Here is a 16297-nt window from a genome sequence, read left to right as displayed (position 1 = left end):
GTCAGGGGTCGTCAGTTTATTAAATGATAGAAAGGGCAATGTGAGGAACAACGGTGGTCTTCATGACCTACTGAATGTGGTCTGCATGTATTTCCGCTGTTGGACGGTGAGGGGCAGTAGCACACTCTTCAACTATGATTCTGCCTCATTTTCAGGAGAAGAAGAAGAAGACGGTTACTGGGGTAACGCGGGGGTAACGTCAACATCATAGTTGGTGATTTTCTTGGAGCGTTTTAGTTTTTAGTAACGCGACAGTTCTGGAGACATTTTCCTCTCAGCCAAACTGTGTTAGCTAGCGAAACACCTGCTTCGGTTGGACGGCCAGAAAGTGTTCAGTCTAAGGTACGAAACCTTTATTATCTTATCCGTGCTATTCCGTGGAAACGAGCTAACGCTAAAGTTATCTTAACGCTGGCTAATTGGCTAATGGTAAGGGTAAAGGCGTTTGGTAAACTAGCGTTCAATGGCTGACGTGCTACAAATGCTACGACCGACAAATTAGTGGATATTTTTTTAACGGGCACTTATTGTCACCTTTAATGCTTTAGCTAAAATGAGTGTAGCTTTTATTTGACGTTTTCCCGGCACAGATAACGTTACTGCGTGCTGATCGTCCACATGAAGGGACTGTCTGTAACTTCTCCAGCCCTGCATCAGGCACCAATGAATGAATTTAAAAAGCTGTCGTTAAAAAAAGTCAAAGAGTTGTGAAAGGGGTGGCACTCCTCGGGTGAGTGCAGAAAGCAATAGTCCCATATCATAGATCATAGGGCTAGTTAAGTTAGTAGAAGAATGTCTTCAGATTCAAAAATGTGTTCTGTGTGAAAGGCACAAGACTCTTCTACTTTTCTTGTCAGCATTGGCACTTTTCTTATTATATGTGATTTGTTTGACAACAACACAGTCAGTTACAGTTTGACACCGTTCATTATGTTCTTCATTCTACATTAAAGTACACAGTGCTACGAAGGGCCCCTGTGGGGCAGCACGATATGGTAAAACACATAATGCAATGTGATTCACGACTACTGTGGGAATGATAATCTTTGCAGCACAAACAATTAAAATCACGATGATGTGACATTTCTTCTGGTCTGCACCAAACAATCATGTTTTCTTAAACACGATTTGTTTCCACCCATCAGCTCCAAATGTTTGATTTCTTTCTTGTTATTGTTGTGCTTGTTATTACTTGTTTTTACTGATAACTCGTCGTCGGTGGTTTCAGGCCTCATGGCGAGCCAGAGGCCCCCCTCCGGCATGGGCCGCCCATTGAGCCGCAGTGGAACTGGGCTCCCTGGCGCTGGAAGACCCCCGACGGCCGTCAGACCTCCTCCTACAGCTATTCGTGTTGCAACTGGGGTAAGTCAGCTGCTGCTTGGATGCAGTTTAGTTTTGAGATCCAAGTGCTCTTCCTGTGATCATTATGTTTCAGTGCCCTCTCCTGAGAGCATCTGATGCATCTCCCTCCTTGTAACTGACTTGGGTTTTGTTTACCTGTTGGCAACTGTAACTCTCAAACAAACAACTTTTAGAGCAAGGAAGATTTATGCTTGCTTTTGTGATTTGCATGTTATTAGCAAATATTCTACTGTGGCAGCCGTTCATTACACAGTCAGCATATGGGACTGTCTCGTTGACTGGTCTCACAGAGTTTTCATTCTCCTGTTCTCAATCCAGATGGTTCCAGGTACAAGTGGTCATCCTGGTATGAGGGGCGGCATCCCCATCGCCACCCCTGGAGTCCTGTCGGCTCCAATCAAAGTGACTGACAGGCCTGTGACCCAGCAGGGGCTCAGCGGGATGAAGACTGGCATGAAAGGTAAGTTTGATGTGACTCTGTTTGCATAGGTTTGTATCTGTTTGGTTTAATATTGTGGCAGAAACAGTGAGCCATGTTAAAACAGACATTCCTGAACATCATCATAAGTCTCACCAGGCTCTCTCTTTCTCTCTTTCTTCCATCCGCAAAAGGACCTCAGAGACAGATTCTGGATAAGTCCTACTACTTGGGCCTTCTTAGGTAACACATGCTGCTATTAGTCCTACTGCTATGGCTCACTATGCAGCCGGTGTTCCCAGCAGGACAGCCCTTTCTTGAAGGCCTGTTCATACACACTGATCCATTTTACCATTTAAAAGAGAATGTTTGTGTTGTTGTGTTGTTAGGGGTAAGATCAACGAGTTAACCACAGAGACCAGCAAACTGCACAAAGAGATTGACAACTACAACCAGGAGAACTCAGTCTATCTCTCCTATGAGAAGAGGTGAGTGGTGTTTTTAGCTGTTAGTGCAGACACTGTGCATCTTGTAATGACAAACAGATCATGTTCTCCAATTGAATTTAGGCCTACTGCATCTCACAGCCTTCAAATATTCAGAAATATAAGAAAAAACACTTATTGAGAAGGAAAAAAGGCAAATGTTTGTGGAATGCAGCTAGAAATTCTAAGCTAACCTAAAAGAAAAAAACCCTGCCATGCTATTAAAATGAGTCCACCAGTCTACCATCACACATTTGTGCATACGAACACGATGGCTCTTGTTATACAATTAATTCATATTATAAACAGGAATAAAACAGTGTGAAAAAATAAATAAAAATCACCAGCCTTTTTTGGTTTCTTTCCCATTCAGAGCCGAAGGCCTAGCTGTAGAGATTAAGGATCTGCAAGGCCAGCTGGCTGACTACAACATGGTAAAGTTGAAGTTCTAATTGTTTTTAGTGTGTAGCCACTGAAAAAAGTAATTCTTGGTTCCTACATCCTCGACATTACAAACCAGCAACAAACTGAACTAATATTATTACACTATTTGACACTTTATGGAGTATAAGCTTAAGTTATCTATAATAAGGGATGCAGTACTGTAGAAAAACGAGTACCATCCAGTTTTCAGAATTTTGGCATTGTATTGGTATCAAAGTATGTGTTCTTGTGACATCCCTATCCATAATGACTCATAGTGAGTGTAAGAATAGAAAATGCAAACAGCTAGCTAACTAGCTGTTAAACTAAACATCATTTGAATATTAGCAGTGTACTTCAGTGTCCGGTGTAACACAGGGTGTTTCAATGGTATACACTGGACTGTTCTGCCCTTATTAAACACTTGATGAGTCCTACTGATATGTAGCTTAATTGTTGTGTAAATTCCTAAATTTGTATTTCCAGCTGGTGGACAAGCTCAACACCAACACAGAGATGGAGGAAATGATCAACGACTACAACATTGTAAGTGCACCATGTATCACCTGCATAAGTTCATTGCTTTTCATTCAATAAAGAGATACTCTCCAGTTCTGATGTAACTGATGCTAGCAGCATCTACGCTAACCTCTTTAGAAATCAGCCATTGTTGCGTTACTTAGCATTAAAAACCACGCTTGTAGCTGTCAGTAGTTTTATCTAAGGACGCTGATCGGTCTGAACCACTGCAGTTGGACAGAAGCGTGTAGCTTAAAGCTGATAGATTGTCGTGTGTTTTAGTGAGTCTAAGAAGGTTGGACAGACTGTTCCCCATTGCATAATGAGAATGACCTCTTATTCCTTTCATTTCCCTTCCTCTCCTCCCTCCCAGGTGAAAGCCCAGAATAACAGCGAGGCTGAAAGCATTGATAGCATCTTCACTGAGAGGAGAGAGTAAGTTATTATATTATGTTATGGTTGTGACAGGGTGTCCTCTCAAACACAGCTATATTGCTTGAGTTCACTGGGCAAAGATTTCAGAAAAAAGCCTGCATGTGATATTTTATAAGCGTTTAATGGTTTATCAATTAGTTTCATTAACAACTGATAAAGGAAATTAGGATTTTCGGATAAATTATTGATGTCAATATATGATGTCATGGTCAACAATTTAGACTACAGTATGTTGCATGAATCAACATATTTCCATGGGAATCTGCAATTGGTTTTGATTGCAGTTCATACAATGGTGAGTACATTCAAAAAGACTGTAGACGTTACATTGCACAAAATGAATGAAGCAGAAGAAAGAAGCCCTGGTTTTGGCTTGAAAACATTCTTTGAAGGTGTGGTAGCTAACGTTCAGTCACACCTTTCCTCCCTTGCCTGCAGAGCTCACATAAACTCCGTCACTGAGGAACTGCTGTGCAGTGCAGAGACAGCAGGTAGCAAGCTTTTCGTGACCGTAGTAACATCTTAACTTGTGTCAACCCTGCAGTCAGAGTCATCAGACTACCGCCGTGCAAACGAGGTGGTTGTAAATCGCTGTAATTGAAATATATAACCTCAAGTGCACATTTTGCAGGAGGCAACCCATCTGTGTGCATTCCTCTACGGATCCGCGGAGTGTAAAAACTGTGCCTTCGTATGTCAAAGTGTGAGAGGGACTTACATGTTAGGCATGATTTGTCGATCAGAAACAGGGATCAAGAGCTCAAATTTGAAACGTTTTACCTCATATTCTTGCATTGATAGGATGCTACAGAGTATTGTAAAATCAGTAGAAACAGTACAAAAAGCTTCAATTACTCAACTACCAACATTATACCGACCTTGTATTGCAGCCACCGAGTCAAGACAAAGTTTAACTGACCCCTAGGATGATAATACAAACCAGTGCCTGGAACATAAATAGCTAAATGATTTTATTTAGCTAAGGCGATGTATACTGTACATATCATCAACCGCCCCTCAGTGAGTACCACGTTGCTGTGATGACTGCCTCCTTGTCCTGTCATTGGTTCACCAGCTGCTGTTTGCTCCATCATGGTTCTGCTAAAGTCTCTTCTCCTGCATGTCATTCTTCCCTCTTGATGTATGGATCCTCAAAATACCCATCCTCCTCCTCCATCTGCCCGTTCTCTTGCCTAAAGGTGAATGTCTGATGACTCAAGTGTGTCCCTGTGTCTGAGAAAACTGTGGACACCGCATCCCCATCCTCTTCTTGGCGTAGTCTCCGATGGTGGTAGTTATGGAAGAGCTTGTACCAGGAAGGCCCCTTTATGGCACATACAATGAGCATGGAGGTGAACAGAGCCAAGGCTACAACACACGCTGTGAACTTCCATGAGTTGCCGAGCACAGGTGTCTGGTCTGGTTGGGGTTGCAGGGTGGAGACAGAGAGGAGAGCTAAGCTTTTAGTTGAAGAATACGAAAATAAGAAAATAAAATATCCACATCTCTTCTTTGTCTTACCTTTATTGTTGTGGTTCTGGCTAGTCAACGTGGTCTGCAGCACAGTGGATGAGGTCCTAGACTGCTGGAAATTGACTCTCGTTTTTTGTGGGTCTGTGATTAAGGTCGGTGCTGGTGCTGATGGGTAACACACAGCTGTAGCCTCCAAAAGATCTGTTCCAACCTGATTTTCTGGAGAAGCACAGGTGACTTGTGGTCCCCCTGTACAACCAGATATCACATATAGAAGCAATTTAATTAATGAGCCACTTTCAGACAAGCACCCCTTTACTTTAATCTGACGGCAATTTGATTTATTCATGCATATCAGTTCCGTCTATGAAAGCTGTTTCCCTGGCTGTGCAACTGGGGCAGAGATAAAAAAAAACCCTTTTACAATAATGATCTGACCAACAGTCTCTCCATGTAAATGTTACATATTCCATGTCTGAAAAGGGCGTTACTTCAGTAGGTTAAATGTCATCAGCACGCAGAACAGTGGTTCCCAACCTGTTTCCTTAAGGGACCCCAACCCCCACCTAAGTTACATATTTTATGGATGTTTCATATTCATAAAATACTGCACAATCAACCCAAACAGTGAACTCTAACTGTAAGTTTGTGTAAAACTACTGTTTAGATAATGTTTTATATAATTCAATTATATTGACTTGTAGGCTTCTTTTTTTGACAAATTCAGTGTTTTCTTGTCTCTGATGTTTGGCCATTGTTCTATTAGACAATTTACTTATCATTTACTTTGTGAGAGAAGGCCTATGGTTTTTAAATTCTGCACTTTCTTGTGGTCTCATCGTGTTCATCGTGCTTTTCGAGGAATGATCTGCCTATGTAGAGATAATCAGCAGGTTTCTCCAGGTGTTCTGGAATGTTAACATTTCTCTGCCCGCACCACGTGATCATTGCAAAGAATATGTCTTTGGAGGTCAACTTGGGACCACCAGACCAGCTGTGCATATCTTATATCATAAGGCTCATCATTTCTTGGTTTTTACAGATTTTAACTGACAAAGGTCCCCGATTTTTAAAATGAGCATAGTGGTTTCATTTCATTTTCACTCACATTTTATGCCCCCATTAAACTGCAGTGTACAGTAAAAAAGGTCCTCTTGATGTCTAAGTAAAATGCTTCTGGTCATTACATGGATTTGTGTGTCAGTCTACTTGGATGAAATTATAGACTAGTATAATAGGTTTCACCCACCCACAGTTAAATAACAAACCCTGAACAATCTATGAATTATGAACCCTCCTGGATCACAAGGGTCACATGTCAGCTATATAACTGACAGCCTAACAACATAGAAAGGAAATGATTACCAATGGTGACTCCGGCTGCTTTGAGCGCTCCAATACTGCTCAGCAGCGGGCAAGAACAGTTCCAGGGGTTTTCCTGAAGGTTCAGCACCTAATGGGACCAGACAATGTCAGGTTAATGGATTAATAATAACGTGGTTACACAGCAGATCTCTGATTAAAAAAACATAATGGCTTAGCCAGGTTTACACTTGGTTTTGTTCCTTTTCTTTCGCATTAAAATGAGCATTTGATATAACATTGACACATTATTCTTTCTCCTATGGACAGTAATCAACTGTAATACCAATGTACTTGGGTTGTAACATTAAACATGGAAGAATTAGAGACAAGAAAAACTTCAGATTAACTTAAGATTGTTCAGTTGTAGCCTGACAGTTCACAGTGACCTTTGCATATCTTAGGGGATCCTCCAGGGATTTTGGGTTTACCTGTAGAGTCTTTAGCTGTCTGAATAGCTGTGTGTGGAGACTTGTCAGCAGGTTGTGGGATAGGTCCACCTCCGTCAGATTATCAAGCCCAGAGAAAGACTCTGGGTTCAGGCTGCAGTAAGACCCAGTAGTAGTAAATGCAGTCATTATTGTAGCAGCAGTAGTAGTGGTAGTACACATATTTCAACTCTCAAAGGTCTAGAGCAGTACAGAGATGCAACAATCCACCAAGTTTCACCAGATGTAACAGTAGTACCCATGAACAACACTTTTGTTCAAAATTTGTGTTCAAAACTTGCTAAAATCAGTATGTAGAATTAAATCTAGCATCTTTATTTACCTGCTGATTTTGTTCCCGGACAGAGAGAGCACTCTGAGGTGCGGTACCACAGAGAAGTATTTGGCTGGTATACCAGTCACCAGGTTACCCCCCAGCTGGAGTTCTACCAGTGTGGTATAACTAGCCAGGGCTAGTCTGTCAGCGTTATTCAGAGTGATCAAATTCCCTTCAATCAGCAGTTTAGTAACAGAGCAACTGGTGTTACACTGAGGAATGACTCCTAGAGAGCTGTTGGTCCAGTTCTTTACCTGCTGATGGATAATGGACAGTAAATACAACAACCTTACACTTACCGACAGTCAGAGCATAAGAAACATAACAAAGTAGTCTGATTCGCTCACTGCGAGACAGCTGAACAAAAATAAGATAGAAAGAATAGAACTTTTCTCACCAGTTTGTCTTCTTCTGGAAGTGCAGCATTACCTCCCAGTATATTTGTTGCTATGGCTGCAGTAAACCACAGCAGTAGCAGAGGGTGCCGGCACCTTTCCATTGTCCTACCCTGAATGGAAAATAGACTCCTCTGTTTTACCTGGGATGACGGGAAGATCAGTCCACCTGCTCAAACAGTGGAATAGCTTTGTTCTGCTCTATCCTCTACTGGTCTGTATGTCACTCATTACTTTCAATTCAATTCAATTCAATTCAATTTTATTTGTATAGAGCCAATTCATAACAGAAGTTATCTCAGGACACTTTTGAAATAGAGCAGGTCTAGACCGAACTCTTTATAACATTATTTACAGAGACCCAACAGTACCACCATGAGCAAGCACTTGGCGACAAGGGCAAGGAAAAACTGCCTGTTAAAAGGCAGAAACCTAGGACAGATCCTTCGGCTCTAGGTGGGTGGTCGTCTGCCTCGACCAGTTGGGGTGAAAGAGAGAGAGAGATGTCATGGTAGACATTGTTGAGTTCACCTTCTTCATCACCTTGAGTTCGGCTTTATGGCGTCACTACACCACATATTCTGCTTTCCAGTTCCAGTGTGTATATTCGTAGCCAATTTGGTTGCAGTTTATCACAAATCATATACGTTGTTTACATTTAAATAATAAGCAGGAATGCACCGAAAACGATTATTACAAAATAACAATTAGGATGGTTTTCTGGAGCTCAGTCTGTTTCTCCTCTGATCTGAGATGTGAGACGCAGAGCTGAACAGACACTCGCTGTCCGTGCTGCTGCGTGGAACACATCAGCATTTGCCTGCAATTTGTATCAGTGCTGGAAAACAGAGGTGATTGTTTGTCTAATATCCGGGCTGGAAATAACCAACACAACATTTAGCCAGCACAAAAATGATTTGACACAACCGATAACCACCACTGACATCAGTGAATGCCATCTTATTTGCTGATAGGCTGATGTCAAGACTAATATTGGCTAATACTGATGTTCAGCTGATAAATCGGTGCAACCCTAATAATTAGAGTAGATATACATTAAAGAAATACTCAGAACTGCAGCAGACATTTTACTAATCTGTTATCTTGTAAACCGAACATTCTCCTGGACACTAACGTGTGTAAAACATTAGGGCTACGTATTGTTGAGAATCTGACCATACAGAGGTTCCGACTCATTTTATTGTGATATTGTAAGAATTAAGTCTGAATTAAAACAAGAATTGAACGAAAGTCAGTTTACAACACTGCTGTCCAGCGGTTGGGGGTTTAAACACAAAATGAACCACTGCCACCATAAATTATCGATTCTCAAAAACACTGTATCCATTTTTAAAGTACCACAAAAATATTGCGATACTCATACCCAATATTTTCTCACACTCTTATAAACCTCTAATGTAAACTTGGATAACTGAGAAGGGACATTAATCAAACCATTAACCTTAATGTGGCTAATTATGGCCATCATGTTAGTTGTTTTGCCCAAAAGAAAATGAGAACCTGGAGTTCTGGTCCTTATTTGAGTCTTTTATGTTCATATAATGGACTGTGCTATCTTCTGACGCATTTCAGTGTAAACCTCGATCAGAGTACGGTATTTCTGAAATCTTGGAGTCAGTGAGTTCTCTTTTAAAGTGACATCAGTTAAACCGATATGCCTGCAGTGTCTTTTATTTTCCTGATATCTTTTGAAAAAAGAAACACTTTGAACTTGTTGAACTTGGAATTCAACAAGCACACCTGTTCCTTTCATGGAGCCGCATAAATACGTCTGCTGAATAACCTTTAACCTGCATACAGTACAGCAACATCTGTCAGTGTCCTTACTGTAATGTTTGTGATCACACACACATCTTATTCCCTCACTATTCCATATCACTGAAAAATAACCAAAGTCACTTACCTGTACTTCTACGGGCACTTAGATGAACTTTAATTCACCTGTCAGCGTGATGCAGCCAGCACAGCATATGACCTTTGTTCCTTGTTGTAAAACCTGAAGGCTGACATGTACTGTTACAGCTAGCTAAACATTTATGATTGAAGGCAGGCCTCCTTTCTTGGTGTCTTTCTCACTTTGTATCTTTAAAGTCCCCCTCCAGTTGAAAATCAGTGTTTCTTTGTGTTCCTACAGTGTGACGTTTGAGCTTCACTGTGCAGAATGATGTACGTACAGAGTTTAAAGAGTAGTTAGAGGCTGACGGAGTAAAGAAAGCAAAGGAGAAAGATGAGAGAGGAGAGAGAAGCATTGACATGATGTACATTTGCCCAGTCCATCTATCTATGGAGTTATCTTATCTGGATGTCTGTCTGTCTGTCTGTCTTATCTGTCCTGCATTTGCATGTGGCTCAGGATCTTTGTCACATGTCCCCCTCCCCACGCTTTTAACTAGTTAAGGCAGAAAAAAAGACACAAACAACAAACTCTCACAGGCTTGTTGTGTTTGCCATGCAGGAGAGAGGAAGCTATCAGGGCCATTGAAGAAGAGATCAGGAGGGAAAGGCGGGTCGCTGACGAGGTTGTCCAATCAATGCCGGCTGCAAAGCAAGAAAAGTATTTCACCATGACGACAGCCAATGAGGAACTGCTACAGGTATTCATGTAGTTTTAGTCTGATGTTGTTAAAATACCACTCTTTACTTGTATTACTTTAATATTAGTGTTAAATATAGTCTAATGTTTGCAGTTATAATACTTTCATATTACTATTACTCATACTGTAGTTCAACACTGTTACTACACTAGGGCTGCAACTGCCGATTATCTTCATTATCGATTCATCTGACGATCATTTTCTCCATTGATCAAGTTGTTGTTTGGTCCATAAAATGAAAGGAATGGGGTGAAAAATGTTGATCACTGTCTCCCAAGTCCAAGGCGATGTCCTCAGATTTGTCTCATTTGTCCATTACCCAAAGATATTTTGTTTACTGTAATAGAGGACTAAAGAAACCAGAGAATATTCACATTTGAGAACCTGTAATCTGACAATTATGACATATTTTCTTTAAAAAATGACTCCAAACTCCTTGTTTTTCATTTCACAGGAGCTAACTGTTCTCCAGGAGGAGCTGGACCTTCTGATAACCAGGAAGGAGGACTACGAAGCAGTGAGTTGGGTTTCAAAGAGGAGCCGGGAGAGGGGGGGAGAGGGGGGGAACGCCCAAGTCACCAAGTTACATTTAAGACTTTTGAAGAAATTTGTAATACCACATAGAATGTACTTTAATACCTGTTACATGGTCATACATAGGAACAACCTCAATAAAAATCAGTAGGGATGATAAGGCCTGTAATAATTTACCAAGTGCAAAAGGTCAATTTATTCATTTATTTATTTATTTATTTATTATTATTTATGTATTGATTTATGTTACATTTTTGTCATAACTTCCTAGTAGTTGTCCAATCCTTGCCAATAATATCATTAATAATCAATTATTAAACATGACCTGGACCTGGATAAGCAGCAGAGGATGAATGTATGGGTGGAAAAATATTTAAGAGCCTTTTGTAAATGAAACCTTTATTTAAGGAAATCAAATGGAATCAACGGCTTTTAAGACTTTTCAAGCCCTGCAGATACTGTAGCAGCAGGAACACCTGTAGCTGCAGTAGTAACAGTAGTGCAAGCTGTTTTACCTTTCACTGTCCTGTGTGCAGGAGCTGGCCCACTCGCACATAAAGCAGGAAATGGTCCGGCTTCATGAGACTCGCTCGACGCTGGAGGCGAAGCGGGACGCCATGGAGGCCGAGCACAAGAGCCTGGGCTCCCCCCAGGAGGAGAGAGAGAAGTTATTCAAACAGGTTAGCTCCACAAGCAGCCAAAGAGAATGGATATAGACAACCTACAGCAACACAGTTTTATTAGGCTAATGTAAGCTGCATTCCTTCAAAATAAAATAAACGTTAAAACAAAATTTAAGCTGCTAATGTTTTGTTTTCCAGGTGAAGGAGGACAATCAGGAAATTGCCAGCATGGAGAGACAGTATGTATTCATATTAAACACCAAAACTCTGTCTGCATTAGGTTTAGGTCTGATTCATTCATTACTAAATAAATGACTAAAATTAGAAGTCCAAGAAGAAAACACACGAGCAGATAGTGGACACACTGCTAGAATCATGGTTCTTATTCTATAAATGACTTGAATGAAGCCAAATTAGGGCTGCATGATATGTAACATTATTTTCACTGCTATTGCCATTGTGATATAATTCATGATTAATATGGGAATAATAATTTTTGCATCCTAATTTTCATTGTCACTGAAGAAAACATTAAAATCCTGATGATGTGACATTTTTTTGGAATCTGTACCAAACATGTTTTCTTATCTGGAGAACAAGACTTGTAGGCCAGGACATCTCTGCAGCACTGCAGCGCTTCATTATAATGCTGTTTGTCACACATTGTAGCTTTATCAAAGAATTGCAGCTTCTGTGATTTGCATATTGCACTTGCCTATTTTGATAATATTGTGCAGCCCTAAACCAAATCTAATCTAGTAAGACCACAGTCAATTTTGCAGCATCTCTGCATCATCTTTTAAAGTCTGTCACAACAGATCCAGTTGAAAGACAAAAAGAGGAGTTTGATATTCATTAACTGATCCGCCTCATTGAGAGGAGATTCTTCACATCCATGTTTTTCCCCATTCACCCTGTGACCTCACAGTTACTTGCTTCTTATTTTGAACTGTGCTGTGTGTTTACCTGTGTGTTTTCAGACTTACAGAGATCAGGGAGAGGGCCGGAAAAATCTCAGAGGAGATCCGACAGCTGGAGCAGGACTCAGAGGAAGCACAGGGTAACACCGGAGGATCACAATTATTTCTGCTCAGTGAACGCTTTCGAAAGATTGCCTCTAAAGTGTGTCATCTTATATTGGGAAAGTCCTAAACCAGCAGTTACACTGTATCAGAGACTGTCAAACAAAAGTCAGGGTGCTGCTATTGTACATGACTCTCAAACTCAAATATGTACATAAGAGACACTGTAACCTTTGTATGAAGTAATAATTGACTACCAAAATTGTTGTTGATTCATTTTCTTTCAATCAATGGGCCGAATGTGTCTTTACCATGTTACCAAACTCCTGCACACAAACTATCAACAACAAACGAACTCAGTTACTAACTTACTAACTGTATGATTGCTGAATAGTTGCTCTGTCTGTCTGTCTGTAAGGGGAGTGCCAGCAGAAATACAAGGAGCTGAAGAAGAGAGAGGAGGAAATTGACCGTAAGTTGAACATTTGACAGTTGATAGAATCAGACCTGATAGCGGGCGATGATAGTTAATATGAAAAATCACAGTATTATTTAGTGTAACCGAGGGGGATCTAGTGACTGTATATGTCATTTCTATGTAGTCTTATCACAGTTGCTGTATAGCCAACAGATTCAAGTATCTGCAGCGGTGCGCTGCTTTAAGAAATGGGAATATGAAGGCTGACAGATATGGAAGCACATTGTACTGCCATTTTAGACACTACCACCAGGAGTCGCCAGTGGCTGGGTGTCCTGCACACAGCAGCTGTAATGTATCTGCGTGACCCCATACTGGTTTAAATATGATTCCTGTGTGTCAGGGTACCTGGAGTCATTTGAGGAGACCAGAGCTCAGGAGCAGGAGAAGATGTCACAGAGCCAGGAGAACATCGTCTCCCTCCTGGAGCACTGCAGCAGGGTGAGGAGGAAGGGGAGAGGCAGAGTGGGGAAGGAAGGGAGGGAGGGGTAATGGTAAGAAGGAAGGAATGTTAGATAAAAGAAAGATGGAGTAAATAGCGTGTGTGTGTGTGTGGGTGTGTGTGTGTGTGTGTGTGTGTGTGTGTGTGTAGAACATGTTGCGGCTACGTCGGGTGGACACAGTGACGGCCAGTGAGCTGAGGAACATGCAGGAGGTGCTGGTCAGCAAGGAGACGGAGGTGGTCCAATCAGAGAGCACCGCCAAGGGACTGACAACTGGTCCGTAACACACACACACACACACACACACACACACACACACACACACCAGTAAGGTATGCCTTTTTTAAATAAACGGATATACCGTCATACCACTCTGTACCCCCACTAACGCCCCCCAGAGTCCCAGCGTCTGCAGCAGGACCTGGAGAAGGTGCAGCAGCTGGAGGGGAAGATCACGGGTGAGCTGAGCACCCTGAAGGAGCGCGTCAGCAACATGGAGTCTGAGCTGCACACCTACCGAGACCTGGACACCCTGAGGCACACAGGGGAGGAGAAGAAAAAGGTAACGGTAGCAAAAGTGCAACGGAGAAAGTTGCTTTCTATATCTATTTGTAGTCCTAACCTGTGGGCTAACTCGGTGTGTGTTGCTCTGGTGCAGAGACTACAGGAGGACCGCGTGTCGCTGACTCAGCGACGGGACTCATTCAAACAGCTGTTGGAGGACATGAACCAGAAATATGAAGCTCTGAAGACTAAACTGCAAGAAAACGAGACCCACGCTCAGGTCAGAGCATTTCACACTATGCTTCGAAAAATCCCTATCACTATACAGATGGGCGGAGACTACTGATTATTCTCATTATTGATTCATCTGCGGATTCTTTTCTAGATTGATTTTAGATTTGGTCAATAAAATGTAAAAAAATAGTGTTAAAGGTGTCTTTAAATGTCTCGTTTTGTCAGTTCAAAACCCAAAGGAAAACAGAAACGCTGGAAACTGTATTTTCTGCCATTTTTGCAGATAATAATTCATCAATTATCAAAATAGTTGGCAATTATTTTGTTGTCCTTGGTGTGTGTCGGCACTGCAGTCGTCCCAGGGCTGGAATGTCACAGAATCTTATCTTTATAAATTCTTTTGTTGCACGATTCTCTTTAAATACATTTTATTGATTTAATGACATTTTGAGCAGTTGCAGTTTTGCTGACTGGGACAAAGTTCTGCTGTTTGTGTGACCTGATCTCAAACAAAATGGAGAAAAGTTGTAATAAGCCTGATTAATCTTATTTTAAAGCCACCGGCTGTCACAGTGCAACAGTGGCAGTCCCACAGGGAAATGGTTTGCTTTAGTGAACTTTAAGGGATTTGGTAGAAGCAGTTTTGGGCCCGAACCCGACCCGAATTACCGCTTAAAATAAAATAGATAAATGAATAATTTCAATAATTCATTACAAGCTAAACTAGCTAACAATGTGCAATTCTAATCAAAACGAATAAATAACACATTCATTCCTTAATTACAATGGCATGTATTGATAATATATATATATATATATATATATATATAAATGCTGTCCAAGCCCAACCCGACCTACAGCTGCAGCGGGGGGCCCGAACCCGGTGGGTCGTGTCATTAAAGCTCTACTCCTCCCACACTAATCTTGTGTTTTGCTCCTGTGTTTCAGCTGGCTAACCTTGAGAGGAAATGGCAGCACTTGGAGCAGAACAACTTCGTAATGAAAGAGTGTATCCTTCTGTCTTTACCTCTCTATGACTTTGTCCTGGAGCGTTGCCACTCATCCCCTCTAAAGATAACAGCTCTGTGATGTATGTGATTTGTCCCTGTGGGTTTACACCAGTGATCTTTTCCTTAACCGCAGCATCAGTCATCGCCTCGAAATCTCAGGAGAGTGACTACGACTCAGTCGCCAAGAACGTCTTCCAACAAGTGTCAGAGTACAACAAGAGTCTCATAGAGTCCCTGCAGAACAACAGGACTTAACAGGACGTCTGAAAGACAGCCGCAGTCTGAGTACATGGTTATCACAAGCCCTTTCAGTTAATGGCATCATGAGGTGGATGCTTTTGAGAGCGCTCTGTACAACGAGACACATTCTGCAATTAGTTTTCTTTAAAAAGTTACCCCTCAATATTGTGTTTTGCCGGTTAGACCGTAGCAGCTCGCTGTCTTTGAAGAAACAAAATGAGTCTATTCCATCAAAGTTTGTATTTATCTGCTGAATTTTGTATTTAAATGTACAGGAGCTTCTGCTGCATTCCATGTAGGTTCCTGTGAGCGTAGCTTCGCAGTGCTCTGATCATTTGAATAAAGAAGTTCTGTGAAAATTCCAATAGAATGTCTATTTGTATAATTGCAAATATTAGCCAATGGGAAGCCAGCTGCTCAACAGAATCTATTTAAGGTAAATCTGTTGTCTCACATTATCACATGGCTGTGTTTTCTGCAGTGGTGGAACATATTGGCAGGAGGGATGAGTTACACATCCATCAACATTTGTGCTTGTGCAGGTCTGAACCCATTGTACCTGCAATATTTCACACAACGTATGATTTCAAGTCATTCTGTAATCACTAATTCACCCACGACTCAGGAAAAAGCTTTCAGACCAAAGATTCACACTGACACCAAACAGAACACTGCAGCGGTGTGAGCTCGTCGTCTCAGCTCGACTCTTGCCGGCTGATAACGTTGCTGCAACTCAGTTTGTCAGATTTCCAGTGGCTGGTTTTAGAACAAGAACTCGTCGCCTGTTTCAACAGCCAATCGGCTTGTTGCAAAGTCAGCTGGTCAAGCCTCAAAATTGACCCACGCAACCATGGACAGAGTTTTCCTCAATGAATAGCAACTGTAGCGCCTGTAAAGTCACCATCCTCATTTTATATCTTAGGATGCTACAACGTATATCCAGCTACACAAAAAGAA

General features: G+C 41.5%; 2 protein-coding genes across 2 annotated transcripts; one reads left to right on the top strand and one right to left on the bottom strand.

Annotated features, from left to right (window-relative positions):
- Positions 1-163: 163 nt before the first annotated feature.
- On the top strand, positions 164-15710 carry ift74 (intraflagellar transport 74). Its single transcript, XM_051411050.1, has 20 exons — positions 164-342; positions 1229-1362; positions 1681-1822; positions 1975-2023; positions 2170-2268; positions 2639-2699; positions 3175-3234; positions 3581-3642; positions 10114-10252; positions 10707-10769; positions 11323-11466; positions 11608-11648; positions 12390-12469; positions 12850-12903; positions 13253-13350; positions 13502-13628; positions 13751-13914; positions 14011-14136; positions 15039-15099; positions 15240-15710. The coding sequence occupies exons 2-20, from the start codon at positions 1234-1236 to the stop codon at positions 15353-15355; spliced, it is 1815 nt and encodes a 604-aa protein (XP_051267010.1). The 5' UTR covers positions 164-342; positions 1229-1233; the 3' UTR covers positions 15356-15710.
- On the bottom strand, positions 3745-7855 carry LOC127369563 (leucine-rich repeat-containing protein 19-like). The gene is made up of 6 exons (XM_051411051.1): positions 7640-7855; positions 7249-7499; positions 6909-7020; positions 6481-6568; positions 5164-5364; positions 3745-5061 (listed from the first exon to the last, which is right to left on the bottom strand). The coding sequence occupies exons 1-6, from the start codon at positions 7739-7741 to the stop codon at positions 4766-4768; spliced, it is 1050 nt and encodes a 349-aa protein (XP_051267011.1). The 5' UTR covers positions 7742-7855; the 3' UTR covers positions 3745-4765.
- Positions 15711-16297: the final 587 nt, after the last annotated feature.

The sequence above is a fragment of the Dicentrarchus labrax genome, unplaced genomic scaffold (assembly GCF_905237075.1).
Source record: "Dicentrarchus labrax unplaced genomic scaffold, dlabrax2021, whole genome shotgun sequence".
Lineage (NCBI taxonomy): Eukaryota > Metazoa > Chordata > Actinopteri > Moronidae > Dicentrarchus > Dicentrarchus labrax.
The sequence above is the reverse complement of the archived record's forward strand: the minus strand, read 5'-3'. Positions and strand labels throughout refer to the sequence as shown.

Coding starts and splice junctions, on each gene's coding strand:
- ift74 (XM_051411050.1), top strand. CDS start 1,234: ATGGCGAGCCAGAGGCCCCCCTCCGGCATGGGCCGCCCATTGAGCCGC. Junction 3,235..3,580: donor TGATCAACGACTACAACATT/GTAAGTGCACCA, acceptor CCTCCCTCCCAG/GTGAAAGCCCAGAATAACAG. Junction 15,100..15,239: donor CAACTTCGTAATGAAAGAGT/GTATCCTTCTGT, acceptor CCGCAGCATCAG/TCATCGCCTCGAAATCTCAG.
- LOC127369563 (XM_051411051.1), bottom strand. CDS start 7,741: ATGGAAAGGTGCCGGCACCCTCTGCTACTGCTGTGGTTTACTGCAGCC. Junction 6,569..6,908: donor GACAGCTAAAGACTCTACAG/GTAAACCCAAAA, acceptor TGGTCCCATTAG/GTGCTGAACCTTCAGGAAAA. Junction 5,365..6,480: donor AGCAGCCGGAGTCACCATTG/GTAATCATTTCC, acceptor CTGGTTGTACAG/GGGGACCACAAGTCACCTGT.